Source organism: Pleurodeles waltl, chromosome 3_1 (genome assembly GCF_031143425.1).
Source record: "Pleurodeles waltl isolate 20211129_DDA chromosome 3_1, aPleWal1.hap1.20221129, whole genome shotgun sequence".
NCBI lineage: Eukaryota > Metazoa > Chordata > Amphibia > Caudata > Salamandridae > Pleurodeles > Pleurodeles waltl.
Genome location: NC_090440.1, coordinates 1,003,414,887 through 1,003,433,812, shown reverse-complemented (window position 1 = coordinate 1,003,433,812; position 18,926 = coordinate 1,003,414,887). Strand labels below are relative to the sequence as shown.

Sequence of the window (18,926 nt, the reverse complement as noted above, 5' to 3'; positions counted from 1 at the left end):
GAGGAGGGACAAGGTCACACCAGATATTGACATTGACTCAGGAGATATGGAGATGGGTGATAGATAACAAAATATAATTGGTAGCTATACATGTACCCGGAGAACTTAACAAACACAGAAGCAGACACACTAAGCAGCAAAGCAAACACCATACACAAATGGAGCTAAAGCAAGAAGTACTAATGCAAACCTTTCAGAGATGGGAAACACCACAAATAGACCTAGTCACAACAAACAAGAACACAACGCTCAACAGACAAGTTCTGCTAAGAGATCTCGAGGACCGTAGATAAGGCTTCCAGTCCACCAAGACCTGCTGATAATGCATGAGGGTCCAGGATGGCACCCGGAACCAGCCACCCTCAGGTTTGACAGCATGGCTCCTGAGGCTATAGTTTGGCCACCTGAACTTAGCAAGGAGAGCTGTGAAGATCCAGCAAGAAGCAAAGAAACCAAAAACGAAAAAAAAACTACAGCAAAAAGGTAGGAGGCCAAAGAGGCTGGGCGCAATAAGCCACAGTTATTAGATACCTGACATACGCCTCTCCCAATGCCTCAATCAAGGTTTATCTAGCAGACATTGTTGCATACACTAAAGGCATACTAGTGAGAAGTTTCTTCACACTATTGATAAAACGATTTATAGAGGGAGCAAAAAAGATATCACCCCAAGGTGCATGCCCAGGCCTACCTGGAATCTTAGTGTAGGCCTCACTCAAATAATGACATCACAGTTCAAACCAATGCAAATTGCACAATTCAAGTTCTTAATGCTCTAAACAGCATATCTGATTGCTATCACTTCACTAAGGAGGGTTAGTAAGATACAAGACCTTACCTCCTTAGAACCATACCTTCGAATACACAGGACAAAGTGGTGATGAGAACAAACCCAAGGTTCATGTCAAATGTGATATTGAAATTCTGCGTCAACCAAGCCATCCACTTACCGGCTTTTTTCCAGCACTCAAAGAAAAGGCAGCAAACGCCCTGAACACACTGGATGTACAAAGAGCAATGATTAATTACCTTGAAAAGACAAAACCCACTAAAATAGAAGACCAGTTCTTTGTATCCTCTCACGCACACAAGGGAGGGCTCCCCTCTTACCAAGGGTACTATTGTTTGATGGATAGTCAAACAGTACAGTATTGTCACAAGCCAGCGGGAGCAATACTTAACAAGAAAAAGGGGAGCAACATTCGCCTTTCAGAGAAGTGTGGCTCTGGATGATAACCATGCATCCGCCACATGGTTCTCAGTACACACAAAAGCATTACTCTGTTGAAATCCAGGTCAACAAGCAAGCAGATATGAGATGAAAGACTACTAAATATGTGTTTGTGAACAGACTTTAAAGGACCCAGTGTGCCCACAGGACAAGATACCGCTTTATAATCGATGTAGAACATGCGAATACTGCTCTATCAAAACAGCCACCTTCCCCGAAGATTGGAAACATGCTGAAGTCTGCGCTGTCCTGAAGAAACCCACAGCCAACCTATCAGAGCTCAAGAATTTCCGGCCCATCTCGCTGCTACCCTACCCAGCCAAAGTCCTGCATCTCATTCCATAACACTCCAATCCCCCTCCTGTCTCCCCACCAGGCCCCTCTGCTCCACCCAGCAGACGCTAGCCACCATCCCACGTATCTGGAAAACCAAAGCCGGAGGAAGATTTTTCGCCTACCTCACAGCGTAGAGCTGGAACAACCTGCTTGCGCACCTCAGACAAAGCCCATCAGTCACCATCTTCAGAAAGAACCTCAAGACATGGCACTTCGAATGAGGCCCAGACCTACCACTAGCGCCTTGAGATCCTCACGGGTGAGTTGTTGTTCTTTATAAAAATGGATTGATTGAGTGAATCCAGAAAAGATTCATGCTGCAAAACGAAATGGTTACTTGTAGAGGTAGTTTTGTAGTTTGAAGAATTTTCTGGATTTACATGTGATCTACCCACCTCCACTAGTAGAGTTGTATTTCCAACAATAGCACCAAGAGACAATCACAATAGATAAAGGAACCTGTTGCATCCAAGCAAAGGCAAGAAGAAAAAAGAATCTGAAGCTGGTGACTGTGTCAAATGGTTTCCAGGCCATGTCTCCAACATCACACAAGGAGTGTCTCAAATGGTCGACGACGCACATGCAAAAAAAAAGAGACTACCAGGAGACAGTTTCAGACGTAACCACTAGTTGGCAGAATAATGCACTGCGTGTAACTCCAGAATTAACTTCAAGCTGCAAAGCTACTACTACCATTTCCGGAGTAGCTTGCTACTCACCAAAAAGGTTTCAACGCCTCGTCAGGAGTAGCAAGTGCTGTATAAATGAAATTACAATTTCAATTTCATTATCACCTTCGGGAAGCAACCTTCCCTGTGGTCTTCTCTTTGACGAGTCCAAGAAATGGGCTGCCTTCCATCCCCTGCCAGTGCTACCAGAAATCTGAAGTTGACTCCTCTTTTTTCTTTTGGACATCAAATCAATTAGGTTGCTTCTTGTTGCTTTTGTTTAATCAAGATGCGTAAGTGAATTTTCCCTTTACTGTCTCTTGCTGGTCGCAGCTCTGTCACTCAACCCCTAGTCACATCCAGATTGATTATGGCAGTTCACTCTATCTGGGTTGCCCAGCCTATTTACTTCAGTGGCAGGCTGCAGATCATCCAGAATGCTGCAGCCTATGCTGCTCTCAGACTACTCCCGCTATCTTTGGTCTCTTATCGTCTTGAAAATTGTGCATTGGCTCTTCACCCCTAAACAGTCAATTTTATTAAAAGCCCTTGGGTGTTGTGTAAAAGCTCTGAATAATCCAAATAATTGGGGTCCTGCTTATCTTAAAAACAAATTCACACTGTGCTGTCCTCCATGTTATTTTTGCTCTTCTTCCTTCTCCCTGTTGCTGGTGCCACCCTTCCAGCTCAGCCACTCCTGTGATCGTTCGTTTTCCAGTTTGGCCTCTTAATTGTGGAGCAAGCTCCTTCTAGTTCTCAAGAATTCACCCTGATTCAGTTCATTCATAAAGAAACTCAAACCCTGGTTGTTTAATCATCCCTCAAACTCCCTTTCTCTAGTATTATCTGGTCTCTCTTTGTCGCTGTGACATCTGCTTTCAGGTATCAGTTCACACTTTACAAAAACCAATAACATGACATAGGAAGGAGAGAGATGCCTCAGTCGGTCCTCAGTCTCACTTTTTCACTTTATCTGCCTTGCAATGACTGTGAGGAATGCCTGAGGAGAAATTCTGCATTCTTTCCTTCTGCCACGCCTCTGTCGCTTTCACTCTTTTGCCCAACTCTAAACATCCTGAGATGAGTCAGAGAAAATGGAATACATCATTTTAGTGATAATGTCAATAGAACTATACACATGTTTATAGCCTACTGCCAGTCAATTCTCTTCCATACAGTTCTCAACACTGTAATGTTCTAATGTAGCTACGGCAGGCTCTACTGGCCATTAAAGGCCTGCTCCAGCGTTAAAGGCCCGAGCCTAAGGCTTTAACAAGGGATAAGGCCTTTAATGGCCGGTAGAGCTCGCTACGGCAGGCTCTAAGGCTATTAGAACATTCTGTCACTAGAGGGCAGGATGTTCTAATAAATAAAACAAAGCCCTCACTGAGCCAGAGGGGATTAAAATCCCCTCAGGCTGCGTGAGGCCTTTGTTCACAGCTATTGCTGTGAACAAAGAGAGCATTGGAATGTTAACGCTGGGGCTTTTACCAGCCAGTAAAAGCCCGGAGTACTGCATTGTCTGCAATGGAGCGCCCAACATTCAATGTTCTAATGACCATTATTCCCCTTCTGTAGCTTCTGAAGTGGCATAGTCAGTTGTTAACCTGTCCTCATGTTCTTTGTTCTGGCCTATTTGTACACGGAAAAACTGATATAAATTGGTCAAGTGGTTCAAAATAATAGCGGAAAACACCATATATTTGTTGGTTATTTTTTGCGTGATAATATCTGTACCTACCTTCTGAACAAGACTAACAGTGAGACTGCATGACTCAAGTGTCTTTTTATTGAATGCTGTAGTAGAGCGTAATCAAGAAAATCTAATTGGTTTTGATGCAATTGTGTCACCCAGGGACTCTGAGCATGCATATGCTTACACTCAACAAAGGTTGCCATGTGGAAATCTAGATTTGTATAGTCTTGTTAAGTGTTTGCTTTGCCAGTACTTGTGTATTCGTTTCATTTATAACCTTTTCGGTTGGTTTGCCCTGAAAAGGGGAAGACTTGCTTTATTGAGAATATTGTATGTGTGCAGAAACCACAGATCTAGGTTCCGTGAGATTAACAAATGAGGCTCTTTTGAGGAATTCTTGATTATCTTTGAAAGCTTTTAGATTTTGGCATTGGTACTAGACTTCATCCTGTATATTGATTGATGACCACAACATTTTTTATTGTAGTAGTAGTCTCAACAGATTGGTGTGTTTATGCTAGAGTTTGGATGATAAGAAAAGTTTCATACTCCCAACACTAGGTTTTAATTTGTTATTGCATAACCTTGTATGGGAAACCTTGCTGGTTCATGCTATGCAAGTCATTAAGGTTATTTTGAATATTACTGCCTAATCATGGCATAAGACCTTTTCCCTCTTCTGCCATTGCCCCACCACCCTCCCTGCACTCTCATTGGCCACTACTCAGCAGATTTAATATTAGCATGCATACCAATTGGAGACTGACTGAAATGTAAAGATTAATGTATGCAGGACTAACACAAGTTCTCTTGGTTCCTCCATCTTTCCAAGAAGAGTCATCTGCTCAAAGACTGCAGATAGTACTTTTCCACTGACTCCTGTCTACTGGAGTAAATATGCTTTAGGAAGTTAGAAGATTCTGATGTACATCAATACTAGATCCTCTCCTCAGTTTTATATCTAAGCAGTGGTCAGTCACTATGCTGATTGAAGTGTCATTTTGAATCCATGATATTGAAAACCCTGAACTGTGTTTCTGGAACCTTGATTCTTATAATAATGTAAGGTGACCGAATTCTCTGAGCCGTCAGTCCCATTGACGATCTTGGAGAAACTCTGATTATTACACGGTGATCTTGCGTTTGTGCACACTGTGGTTAAGTTATGCAGAAGGAAAGGTAGCCTGGTTTATGAGATTTATTGTTGATTAGGCAATGTCTTTTGATTCAAAAACAGTGTTCCATATCACATTTTGTACAATTGTGATGTTTCTTGGTAAATTCCTTTTAATGCAACTTAAATGATAACAAGAATATGTTAACACTTTTGAAGAATTTCCTAATGAATCAATGCATTTAACTCCATAATCTCTTGAAACCAAAAAAATAAATTCCTATCCTCTTTGAAATATCATGCATACTTATGTATGGGAAGATAGCCATAAATAGGTAGGCACCGCTGGTTCAATAAAAATGTGTCGGTCCCTAAATAAGCGCTTAATCCAAGCTATTAAATCCAAGGATGCCACTGCCATCCATCTAGCTAGAAAGTCCTACAAGTCAGCCATACGCAAAGCCAAGCGTGGCCAAGATGACAAGTGGTGGACAGCACTTAGTGACGCTGTGCGCGAGAGGAACTGTAGTCTGTTCTGGTCCCTGGCCGCGCGAGGCCCAGAAGGCAGTGGATTGGACATTACAACCAACATTGCCCCGAAGGACTGGGTAGACCATTTTAGCAGGCTGTACTCCCATGACAGCCCCACTCCTGTCCGCATGGACCCCTGCTTAAATACTTCTTTAGCACCCACCACTGAAGTACCCCAGTTGTTCTCTCAAAGTGACATAACTTACTCCCTAGGCACCATAAAACGCGGCAGGGCGCCTGGCTCGAATGGTGTCCCGCAGACCTGTTCTCAACCGACATAGCATCCTGGTCAAGATACCTCACCATCATAACAAATGCTGTAGCATCCGGGGCGCCCATCCCAGAGTCCTGGAAAGGGTCTATTGTTATCCTAATTTTTAAAAAGGGCGACAGATCACTTCCCTGCAACCATAGACCAATTAGTCTAATTGACTGTGTGCAAAAAGTCTTCTGCCACTGCCTCTTGGGAAAGATCGAAGACTGGATGACCGAACATGGTATCCTTAGTCCCCTCCAAGCTGGTTTCCGGAAGAAAATATCTACCACTGATCAAGCCCTCAGGTTCCTATTTCTATACTGGAAAACAGTGCTTATTGGCAAAGGGAGCCTTTATGTAGCTTTTGTGGATCTAAAGTCTGCTTTTGACCTAGTACCTCGCAACAAGCTATGGGGGACTCTCTCCCGAATGGGAATCCCGGAGCATATCCCAGCAATATTGATACGGCTCCACGAGGACAACTACGCACGAGTTAGGTGGGACAACAAGGGTCAACTAACTGATAGAATCCATGTATCAAGGGGTGTGCGGCAAGGGTGTGTCCTCGCCCCGAACCTCTTCTCTCTGTATATCAATGAAATTGGCCCTTCCCTGCTTAGAGTGGAGGCTGACGCACCATCACTTGGCACACAAAAAAACCCATCTTGCTCTTTGCAGATGATACTCTCTTGATATCCAAGACCCCTAGTGGACTAAGGAAACTCCTAACGTGTTTTGAGAAATTCTGCTCAACGCGGGGACTTGAAATCAATTCCTCTAAAACAAAACGAATGACCCTTAATACCCATAGATCTTTTAGAGGGAAGTTTACACTAGAGGGCACCACACTTGAGAAGGTGGGCATTTTTAGCTACCTGGGTATAACATTGACTGACAACATGTCTTGGAAATCACACATAGGAAAGCAAGCCTTAAAACTAAAGCAAACAACAGGGGTACTATCAAAAAACTTTCACCTCTCACACACAAAACCAATTCGTCCAGCAATACAGATATACGAAGCCCAGACTGTGACCTCAGCTCTTTATGGGGCCGAACTATGGGGTTATGATAAAATCCAAGACATAGCCATCGCAGAGAACAACTTCCTGAGAAACCTTGTGTCCCTTCCGCCAAGCACTCCACTGTTCCCCCTTTTTAACGATCTTGGCATAAAACACATCGGTCAAAAAGCCCGCCTACGCCCTCTGCTGTACTGGTGGCGTCTCTGGACTACTCCAGAGCTTGAAACCTTTACTGAAGACCTGTTCTCAACCGACATAGCATCCTGGTCAAGATACCTCACCATCATAACAAATGCTGTAGCATCCGGGGCGCCCATCCCAGAGTCCTGGAAAGGGTCTATTGTTATCCTAATTTTTAAAAAGGGCGACAGATCACTTCCCTGCAACCATAGACCAATTAGTCTAATTGACTGTGTGCAAAAAGTCTTCTGCCACTGCCTCTTGGGAAAGATCGAAGACTGGATGACCGAACATGGTATCCTTAGTCCCCTCCAAGCTGGTTTCCGGAAGAAAATATCTACCACTGATCAAGCCCTCAGGTTCCTATTTCTATACTGGAAAACAGTGCTTATTGGCAAAGGGAGCCTTTATGTAGCTTTTGTGGATCTAAAGTCTGCTTTTGACCTAGTACCTCGCAACAAGCTATGGGGGACTCTCTCCCGAATGGGAATCCCGGAGCATATCCCAGCAATATTGATACGGCTCCACGAGGACAACTACGCACGAGTTAGGTGGGACAACAAGGGTCAACTAACTGATAGAATCCATGTATCAAGGGGTGTGCGGCAAGGGTGTGTCCTCGCCCCGAACCTCTTCTCTCTGTATATCAATGAAATTGGCCCTTCCCTGCTTAGAGTGGAGGCTGACGCACCATCACTTGGCACACAAAAAAACCCATCTTGCTCTTTGCAGATGATACTCTCTTGATATCCAAGACCCCTAGTGGACTAAGGAAACTCCTAACGTGTTTTGAGAAATTCTGCTCAACGCGGGGACTTGAAATCAATTCCTCTAAAACAAAACGAATGACCCTTAATACCCATAGATCTTTTAGAGGGAAGTTTACACTAGAGGGCACCACACTTGAGAAGGTGGGCATTTTTAGCTACCTGGGTATAACATTGACTGACAACATGTCTTGGAAATCACACATAGGAAAGCAAGCCTTAAAACTAAAGCAAACAACAGGGGTACTATCAAAAAACTTTCACCTCTCACACACAAAACCAATTCGTCCAGCAATACAGATATACGAAGCCCAGACTGTGACCTCAGCTCTTTATGGGGCCGAACTATGGGGTTATGATAAAATCCAAGACATAGCCATCGCAGAGAACAACTTCCTGAGAAACCTTGTGTCCCTTCCGCCAAGCACTCCACTGTTCCCCCTTTTTAACGATCTTGGCATAAAACACATCGGTCAAAAAGCCCGCCTACGCCCTCTGCTGTACTGGTGGCGTCTCTGGACTACTCCAGAGCTTGAAACCTTTACTGAAGCCCTGCAGGTCATTTTAAAAGCTGATCATCTTCACAGAATCCCCTGGCTACGATACATCAAGGGGTCATTCTACTCACTCGGGCTCAGTGAACTCTGGAATTCACCAACCACCTCTGTCTTTCCCTCAAAGCGAATTAAAGAAACTATATTGGCAAATGGCAGATCACGAAGATATAGGGGCTGCACTTCACACTACATTATCCTGTGACTTTGTTAACTTAAAAGAGACATCCAAGTATGAGGCTTTTTGGGACATAATCACGGTCCCAAGGGAAAGGAAACTGTACTTTCAGCTCCGCATTGGAACATTACCATTAAGACTTTTCACCAGCCGCTGGTCACCCAATGAATCAACCGCCTGTCCAGCCTGCAAAGCCCCCGTTTAATCTCCTGCACGTCCTTTTTGTCTGCCCCGCGTACACCGCCTCACGTAGGAAATGGCTGGCCCCGGCATGTAGTCTGCTGGGCGTCCGCAGCTCTGAAATAGCCCTGCGAATCCTCAGATCAGACACTAGGCCAACGCTAGTGATCGCCATTGCCAAGTTCCTCGGAGCTAGCTGGTTTGTCAGAGGGAAATTCTTATCTGTTTAATGATTCCAACTAGATTGTCCCATCGCACTGTGTGAGTGTATTTTATCTTTATTCCATTTTTATCATTGTATGTATTGTTATATTTATTACCTTGTGTATTTATTTGTATTTATTGCTGCTATGCGCTTTTATGGCTCTTAGAGCCGAAATAAAGTTTCTTTGACTTGACAGCCATAAATAACATTTAAAGTTTTATGCCATAAAATATAACAAAAATGTTTTTGTAAACTATTTCAGTGCATTTTCATTCATTTTTAAGTTGTAGATTCAGACCTATTAAAGAATTTTAGAATAGAAGACAACAAATTACTTTGCAACCACAATCTGAGTGTGAATGTAGTCCCAAACCTACAAACGGGTTTCTTATCTCTTTTGATAGATCTAGAACAATGATTCTTAACTTGTAGTCAGAAGATCCATGGTGGTCCTTGAGGCCTCCTCAAGGAGGGGCACGAAATTAAATAATATTGAAATTAATACATTAACCTCAATAAACTATATATAAATAAAGAGATACATTGAAAATGTAAAAGGCTTTTCTATATCTGATTGTCAAATACTTGCTTTTGAATATTTATGTATTGTTTTGAAGTTAAAATCATGGAAATTGGTTACGCTGGGGGTCCCGGGCTTCCAATATTAACTCAGTAGAGGGTCGACAGATTCCAGTAATGATTCAGTGAGTGAGGGTCCACAGAAGTCAAATAATTAAGAACTGCGGATCTAGGATGTTCCCAAGAAAAGTGTAGTTAGAAAAATAATAATCTTGCTGCTAGGTACTTTCCCCATACTATTTGAATCTGTTTTGCTTTGTATGGGGTTGGCTGCTTTTCAGTGCTGTTTGCGGCATAAACAAAGTGCATTTTGGCTTTTCTCCATAGCATTCTGATGTTCGTTGAAAGCTGCCTTAAAAAAGCTGTGCGCAAAGCAACAACTCTGCAAACGAGCACTGAATAAATACTTAACAGAATATTATAGAATTGTGTGTGGCGTAAAGCAGAAAATCACCAAAGATGAGAAGGTTAGAATGAACATACCACTTAAGTCCTGGAAACAAAACATAGGTTAATAAATGAGGCCATAGGATCCCAAACCTAAAGAGGAACATTTGTACTTCATATTTCTAACCAGAAAATGTTTAGGATTGCAGGAATTAAAATTAAAAATAGGGCAAGTGATATTATTTCGCTAGAGGAGTATTAAGGTTCAAAATACAGATTAAAACACACTTAAGCCTTAGGGTGGGGGAGGGCTGACGATAAAGTGGAGTCTGTTCTACTCCAGACATTGACAATAAACCGAGCATGTTGACTGATGGTATCAGGAGGAGGGTTTTTCTGCTTTTCACAGCAGTTCAGGAATGCTTGCAGAGTTGAGGCCTCACACCCGGCGCGGCACCACTAGCTTAGTTAGCTTTCTGAAGTGCACCACAAACCACCTGTTTTCAAATCTCGACATGCTTCTCGCGGGTGTGGCCCTCGGAATGGAGAGATAAAGGAGTGTCGCGTCACCTTTAGGCAGGTATGCAGTTTGAGTTATGGGTTGTTCGTGCAGGGCATTGTTGTGCGCAGTTTCACACCAATGCGTCCACCCGCTAATTAGGCAGGATAAGGAGTTCTCATGGAAACTACTTGTGTACTTTATGGATCTGTCTATATATACATAGTAATAATATATACATCTCAGATGTTACACATATGCATAGTCCTTTAAATAGAGTTGACAAAGTTCTGAAGAAGAAGTATATGTAGGATTCCTTCTGTTGTGTGTTGTTTTTCTTTGATTATTTTCTAAAAGAAATAGTACATTATTTTGTCAGGTACTGCATTCTGTACAGGCAGTGAGTCGATTAAAATTGTTTTTTGTCGGTGTACGGTGCAACCAGATAGAAACTCGTAGTATTCAGGGCAATGGATAAATAATGATTTACTATTTTAAATAACATACACATATATATATAATTTTGACACCATACACTGTTGCAGTCGTTCTGTTAATTTCCATCTCTTTGCCGCCTTTTACTCTACACGTTTTACTTATATTTCTTCCTCTTGTCGTAAAGCCTCATAGTGTTCTTAGGTGGCAGGGACGTTGCACATTGGTTTAGTAAAAATGCGGTATATTGAAAAAAAACAAATCAGATGTAAAAAAGGAAACGCTATTTACCCAGATGATGGCATTCAGAAGCAATTCGTTTTCTTGTTAGTTACTTTGGCCTCTGATTGCAAAATTATAAGGCTGATTATTCCGTTATTTTTTCCATATATATAGTGTGATGTATATGAATGACCAGACTTCTCTCACGAGACATCGGAGGTAAATAAGGAAAAGTTAGTATGTAACTCCAGTTGACCACTCTTGGTATCCTCACAGATTCAAATGCTTTAAAGTAAATGATAGACCCTACTCCTCTTAACTTCACATTTCAACCAGTAAGGTGAGCAGGTGTGAGCTGTACCCCAGAGGTTACCTTCAGGTTCTTGAATACAGATATGCAATGTTATCAAATGTGTTATGCATCAGCGGAGACAAGAATGGGTTGCATATGAACCCATGGCATGCACTGGTGGAAGAGAACTGCAAGTTTAGAGAATGTTTATATTGCTCCTACACCGTTTGTGATTGATAAACGTTTATATTCTTTGATAGAGATTGCAAGTCCCTCGACATATATAGTTGAAGAGACATTATAGTAATCACTCAAAAGTGTACAAGCACTGCGATTCCGCAGTTGTTACTCATACCCACGGTGTGTTTCTCATGATCTCACGCATGCTACTGTGCACTAAGTGATGTCAGTGGACTTCTACAGTGTAATGGAGAATACACGTTTGTTGTAGTCTCACTCCAGAATGGTGCATTTCCATATAAACATGCATTGCTCTCACATGTATGTTTAGTTGCTGCACAGTTCAGCCGATTTTTATTTTTTTATTTGCATTGTTGCTGGGAATTAAATTGTAATATTTTGTGTGCTTTTTGTGTTTCCTCCTCTACTAGTTCCTTCAGAACCTCTGTTGTGTAAGTTTGCTGACGGGGGTCAGAAGAAGAGGCAGAATCAGAACAAATACGTCCAGAATGGCAGAGCGTGGCCTAGAGAGGGCGAGGTGAGACTTGTAAGTCCTTTTATTAATGCTTCCGTGTGGGCGCGTATTAATGAACAGTTCGAAACATGAACTCGGGCACACAATGTTTTTGTATTGTCTCATTGCAGATAAGGGTGGGTGCAAACTGTAGGGTTTTATCAACATTGTTTTATTTGGACACGCTTAAGAAGACATTGACCTATGAAGAACACTTAACACTGAGTACGCATAATGAATCACATTTTCTGTGGTTTCGAGAAATTGGAGTGTTACTGGTAACACAAACACACTTGAAAGTACCTAGTTAAGTGGCAATTGTAAGCTGTCTTAATTGTGAAGGCAAATTTATATTTGTTGGTTATTTTGTACTCTGTTTTGATTAATTGAGCAACCCAGATGCTTCTGTTTTCTTATTATTAATCTCTTCTTATACCTTCAGTCAGAGGGCCACTGCAAATTTAATTTGGAAATTAATAAATGCTGTGACACGACACTTTAAGAGTGATATGTGTTGCGCTGTTGTTGCCTCAGCAGATCACAATTTAGTTGTTCTTGTATTACTAAAGCCTTTTAAGTGCCCAATCATATTCTCTTTTTCTAACTATAGATCTGTGTGTGTGTGTATATATAGTATTATAAAAGGTAGATCTATCAATTTAATAACCACATTATCACACGTCTGTTCTTGTTTCTCTTACTCTGCCTGTTACTGCAGCAACTCTTAACATGTCTGGGCCTGTGGACCCTGCTTCTCTGGCTGCCTCCCCATTCAGTGTGATTTGGCTTGTGCCTCCTCTTAAAGTGCCTGTGCCTCCTGTGCTTATGGGCACGGTCTACTAAGAGGTCCGCCTACTGTACTCCGACTTACCACCAGTAGGGAAGTTTCAAGAGTGAGGTTATGCAGAATGCATTTAGCAGCAAGACAGTCTTGATTAGTAGACCCTAGAGAGTGAGGACATACACGAGATCTGGAATTACGAGCAAGTACCTTAGTCAGACGTGAACCAAGGTAAGAGAATGGGCAGAAAACAAATTGTCAACTGCATTGCTTATGTGGGATGAATAAGTAATCTGCATTCAGTCCTTTGACTACGCAGCTGCTGTTGCTGAGTTCACTGGTCTAGCTCATGCCAGAAGTGGCACAGCGCAGGAAACCCAGCCCAAGAAATGTCAGTGTCCTTACTCACATTTACAGTGCAGTGCATAAGGCAGTCTACAAAGTATTTATACTCCAGCTCGTTAGGTTAAACCTGCCTGCAGTTATTTTGAACAGTAATCCAGAAGAGATGAGTATTTCTGAGTACAAATCAAAATAGAGGCTGAGAGAGGAGGTTAAGAATGCAGGCTCATCAGTCTGACTTTTGGCACATAAAATAATTGAGATGGCTGTAAATTCTTTCCACTAATATCTCAGCAAAGCCTTCCAAACAGGTGCCAGGGGTTTAAGCAAAGGGAGACTGCCTGGAGAATTAGACTAATAAAACCTTATTAAGAAAAACGGATTCTGGTGAACAGTGATTGCATTGCAGATAGTCACTTGATGCACATAGAGTTAACATGGATCTTGTTTTAGGGAGATTCTTAGTAAGGCCTTGAGAAGTAACATTGCTGGTGCTTCCAAAGAAGATCATTTCCTTTTCGCAGAGAGATATCATATCCACCGACGTACCTCTGCTACTGGGTTTAGGCAGAATAAATATGTGAAGATTGGTCAATAATTACATTCTGACAAAAGTTGTATCTAGGTATGAGGAGCACAGTGGTAAAAAATACTAAAGCTGTAGAGAAATTCATGCCCACTACAAGGTTACAAAATCTAAGGGCAGTCTGATGAACTAAAGGTGATAAATCATCTGTTATGGCAGAGAGGAAAGAGCTACAAATAGAAAGGGCCAAGGTAACCAACAGAAGAAGAAGTGATCCATTACCACTAATAGTATATCGGTTTCAGGAGACAATGTCTCTGAACCAATAACCAGAGAAAACCAACAACAGGGAATCGTAATGCAGCAGGCTGTTCACTTCAGATCATGTAAGTTGAGGCTTCGTGGATCTAAACTAGCAGGAATAAAAAATATTAAAATATCATACAAATAATTTCAAGTAAGAATAGTAAGTATGGCAGCGCACATTACAAAATATGAGGCTAGATTGTCTACGAACGTTCAGCTAAAATATATAAACAAAAATTGAGAGGGTTGCATAAAATTGCTTCTTTTTTGCTTCATTTTCCCAAAGTGCTCTGTTTGTTTGGCTTAATATTGTAGAGAAATTGAGAGTATCCAGGGCTTCAAGACTGTTCAGAACAATAAAGTAGACTTGAATCTCAGACACGCCACATTATTACAAATATCGTTAGAGATTTTCACATTAGTGTACTGTTAATATCTGTATTAGTTCTGTGGTTGCAGAGGAGCAGAGACTTTGAGTTCTATTTTAACCAAGCAAGATGAGGCACTTTACTGGGCCTTTTGTCTCACAAGTTGGTTCTTCGTGTTGCCTAGCTCCAGAAAGTTCCTCTGGTTGTTGTATTGTCTCAAGCTTTACATAGTCCCAAGGCTATGGAGGACACATTTTCCTGGAATAGATTAGAGTATGTCATACCAGATCCAAGATATTCTGCTGTCTGACTTTAACCAGACATGAGATCTTGGTGCAGGCATCTTTTGCCACATGTAGCAGATGCTATGAGGTCTGCCAGTTGCACACGAGGCTCAGATGTGGGCCTCCACCTCCCTGTCACACATATATTGACCTTAACGGTTAACAATGAGGCCACTGATGATGATAATGAAGATGATCATGCTGTTGCAGCACAGCCTGCTGAGAACATGTGACCTGCTGGTGAAGACTATTTTTTTGCAATTTGGAGTTGTGCTTAACTACTCTTTTGAATCTGCTGCCCAACTTTGCCCATGGAGTAAATTGTGCTATGCCTGCTTTGTTCCATGTGTGGCAAAAGCAGTTAGATCAATGCTGCCCCAAGGCTTGGGGACAGGTCTTCTATTCTGCTGGATCACCTTCTCTGTAGATCTTCCAACCGTATTGCCTTCTGACCACACAAGCCACTGTACCCTTCTTCTCCTTCTGAAAATACAGTGTTTAGAGCCAGTTTCATTCCCTTTGTCTCCGTTACGAAATAACACAATTTGTTTAATCTTTTATGTGAATGTAGTTTACATGAAGCTAGCAGAACACCAAACCAAAGAAATAGATAATAATACGTGTACTGTTATGGTAGACAATTTAAACTGTGTGAAATTAGAAATTGGTATAAGACGAATGTTGGAATTGGTGGTTTATTTTAATGAATCAGTATATATTTCAAGTCACATACTTCTTAAAAGAAGAGTGAAGCGACCGATGAGCTAAAATACATTTAAATGTTCAATTTAAAAGAACATGTAAAGCTATATTTTAGAAAATAGTTTATTTAAAAAATGTATCAGATTTCCCAAAGTATTTTTTTATTCTTTCTAGGCTGGGATGACATTGACCTATGATCCCACGACAGCTGCCTTGCAAAATGGGTATGTCAGAAGGTGATATTCTAAAACTAAAAACTAAATCTTTTAGTTTGCTGTGTGTAGCATTGTTTTTTAACATTCTTTTTTCAGTGTATTTCAAATAACCTCGTTTGTTTTCTTAATACAGGTTTTATCCTTCACCATACAGTATTGCAACAAACCGAATGATAACTCAGACATCCATTACGCCATATATTGCTTCACCAGTTTCAACATACCAGGTTTGTACAACACATTCTCAGACGCAACAAAATTATAGGAATAGAGTCCTATTGCTATATTAATGTATTTGAAATTACTCCAGAGTGTATATAAATACATTTTTGGGTATCTCAATGTATATTTAACTGCCATGTATGCAGCATGTACATATCAAGGACAGACAGCAAAGCATTTAACAGGGAGGAAAAGGCTGGTGTGCATAATCAAATATTGACACGAATCTGTAGCCTTAAACCAGTATCACGAATTTACACAAGACATAGAGAAAGAATTGTACCATAATAAAACTGGGAAATAAATATCTAGACAAAACAGACTAAGGCTATGTCTACATAATATAGAACAGTAGTGCACAAATAATGTAACACTTTAATTTAGACATTCACATAAAAAGCGGCAGGATTTTTGACATTGGCTACACTATGATGTTACAAAGTAAGATAACACAAGAATAGTGTACATAATGCAAGCAGAGAAAGGGAACATTTCCAGACATAAGTATTAGTGCTGTAAGTATCCGGTCAGTTAGTCATAACAGCAGGGTGAAGATGAGAATATGGCAAGGGAATAATAATAATGTGAGAACATTAATGTAATAGCTAAAGGAATAATGACGTGTTCACAGTATGCAATGCCGTTTACATCGTTTCAGCTAGTGCCAATGATAGTTAAAATGAATTGTTTAGTGATGGAAATCATTTGCTTTGCAGATTGATTCTTATTATAGATTCATATACTATTCATAATTCCGCCTCAAGTGGTTGGACTCAAAATATGAATTTATTTTCCCCAAAAGTAACCAGGTCTGGTGACTAACAATGACCTTGGTTCAATGCCAGCGTTGGCCCTCAACTTGAAAGCATGTTCAGATAGTTTTTCCTGACGTCTGAATCACAGACACTCATAGCGTTTGAAAAAACACAAAGAAGTTCCAAGATTGAGGACTTTGTTTTCCAGGCTGTATTACTGACCTTTCAAGGATTCATTGCTTTGATGTTTAAAGAAAAAATATCTTAAAATGGTGTCGCTGGTGGTCCGAGAGGTTTCCGTTCCTGTCCTTCTGCTCGGCATGTAAAACCCTTATTCAACTGCAGCAGAAGAAGTCTTGTGCAAGGCTTGTATGCATTTTGAGCATAAGGGCTTCAAAATTATAATAGAACATAATTAGGTTACTTTTTTAGAACATAAACCATTTGAACATCTGTCCATTGATGGTGACTGGGTGATTCTGACCAAGCAGTGAGATGATAAACAGGCCTTGTTAGAAGAAACTGCACAAAATCATGAGGTGGATTCTTTTGAGGCTGTGTCCTTAGAAACATTAAGACATTACAACAGATTATATTATTATTCATGACACGCTTAGGGTCAGGGTCGAGTTATGGGACTTGAAGATCATAGCTTTATACAGCCTGAATGTCTGAGAACACATTTTATGAATACTGTTCTCTCTATGCCCAACAGCAAACTCAGTAGTTTAAGACATACATGGTTGCACTCTGCAGAACACAGTCAGATATTTGCACATTTCTTCTTAAACGTTAACCTCTTTTACTCTGCTCATGCCAGCTTTGTTTCCTAAACTGGATTCTGCAATCAGTGTCTAGCTATTCTCTGTTCACACAGTGGGCTCCGGAAACCATCTCTTGCCATCTAGCAGCCTTAAAGATCAGTATGTGTAATATATTTACTTTATAAATGTCCGACAGTATAAAGCACAAAAGCACATCAAGGTTCAAGATATGCGACATTAAAACGAGTTGCAAAATTTCTTAGACTGTTCCGAGAGGTCTTTAAGGGAAAAAACGACTGATTAGAAAACTTGAGTGGCATCATCTGTTACAATATGTTTATCTATCTGCTTGGTTTAAAACATCATTAAATGCGAAGTGTTCGTTCCTTCTGAGATGAAGTTTTCCCCGTGATCCATCCGTGTTTTAAGTTTAAAAACACAATCTATGTGAAATTCTCACCTCTTATGTGCATGGAATTGGAAAACAACTGCAGAAAGATGGGCAGTCATCATTAGTAGAGTCTGAGGAACTGAAGGAGATTCTAAATGCTGCGTTCTTGTAAATGTTCATTCCATTTCAGAGAGAAACATATATTTTTAATGTTAAGTTATGCAGTTGATGGTATAACATGTGACATGTAGTGCAGTTAAACAGTTTTGTCGAGAACAACGTGGGCACAGTATCACAGACATTTCAGTGGCCTTGGCTGTAATGTAATAAAGCACTTTATTCATTTCCCTTAAAAGTTGAATCTCACCAAGGGATGGCATCTAAAACCCACACATCTACAAATAATGAGGCCTCTGTTAATGTTGTCACTGATGCACAAATGGCTTATCATAGTAGACCTTCCACTCCCAATAATTTATTTTTTGCGATCACATCCCTCTGGCAAATCAATGTGAAACAAATGCTCACAGTAGAAGAACTTTTCTTATAAATTCACAAGGATAAGTTTGTCTTGGAAATGCACCCACCATTGTTACAAAAGGTTATTTCTTCCTTTCATGCAGGAAAACCAAGTGGCAGCATTCTTTCCAATCCTCAATCACCGGTTGAAAGATTAGTACATATACATGATATCATGAGAGAGCGAATGCATTAACGCGACCTGACAAGATAGTTCATAAAAACAAGTCAACACTTTCTAGTTCTTGGACACCAACACAATGGAAAAGCTACAAAACACAATGGATTGTGACCTGCTCTTATTCCCGATAGCTCAACTAGGCAATAGGTGATTGTTAATTGCACTGAGAGACACAGTTTCAGAAGAAAACCTCTGACACTATCTCTTGTGAAGACGTGTTATGGATAAATGTCTTTGTCACATCGATTTCTCTGCCTGCTTCCACATGTCTTTATTGTCTTGATGTACATCGATGGTGGAAATTAGAAGTAAAAACAGGAAATATAAAAAAAAAAAAAAAAAGTCTACTTTACGGAAAAGAACAAAGTGCAAAAGTGATGCATAGCATGTGAATCAGAAGTAAGGTCCACACTACAAAACAATTTCTTGTTCTTCATTAGTACATGTACATTGCACAATTAGTAATTGGTGATGCATCACATCCCATTCCTGTAGACCTGTTTATGACTTTCCAAATTTGGCCACCTCAGACTGGAGTCTG

The 18,926-nt window shown here is 40.8% G+C and overlaps 1 protein-coding gene across 7 annotated transcripts in view; it reads left to right on the top strand.

Moving 5' to 3' along the window:
- RBMS1 (RNA binding motif single stranded interacting protein 1) overlaps positions 1-18,926 on the top strand; it is a 552,647-nt gene that overhangs the window by 476,088 nt on the left and 57,633 nt on the right. For 2 of the 7 annotated variants that reach the window (XM_069224212.1, XM_069224215.1), the window contains exons 7-9: positions 11,947-12,062; positions 15,513-15,562; positions 15,687-15,780. In XM_069224212.1, coding sequence (XP_069080313.1) covers positions 11,947-12,062; positions 15,513-15,562; positions 15,687-15,780 — 260 coding nt within the window. Of the gene's footprint in view, positions 1-11,946; positions 12,063-15,512; positions 15,575-15,686; positions 15,781-18,926 lie in introns of all 7 variants that reach the window. The other 5 variants (XM_069224217.1, XM_069224218.1, XM_069224216.1 and 2 more) reach the window with 3 other exon arrangements.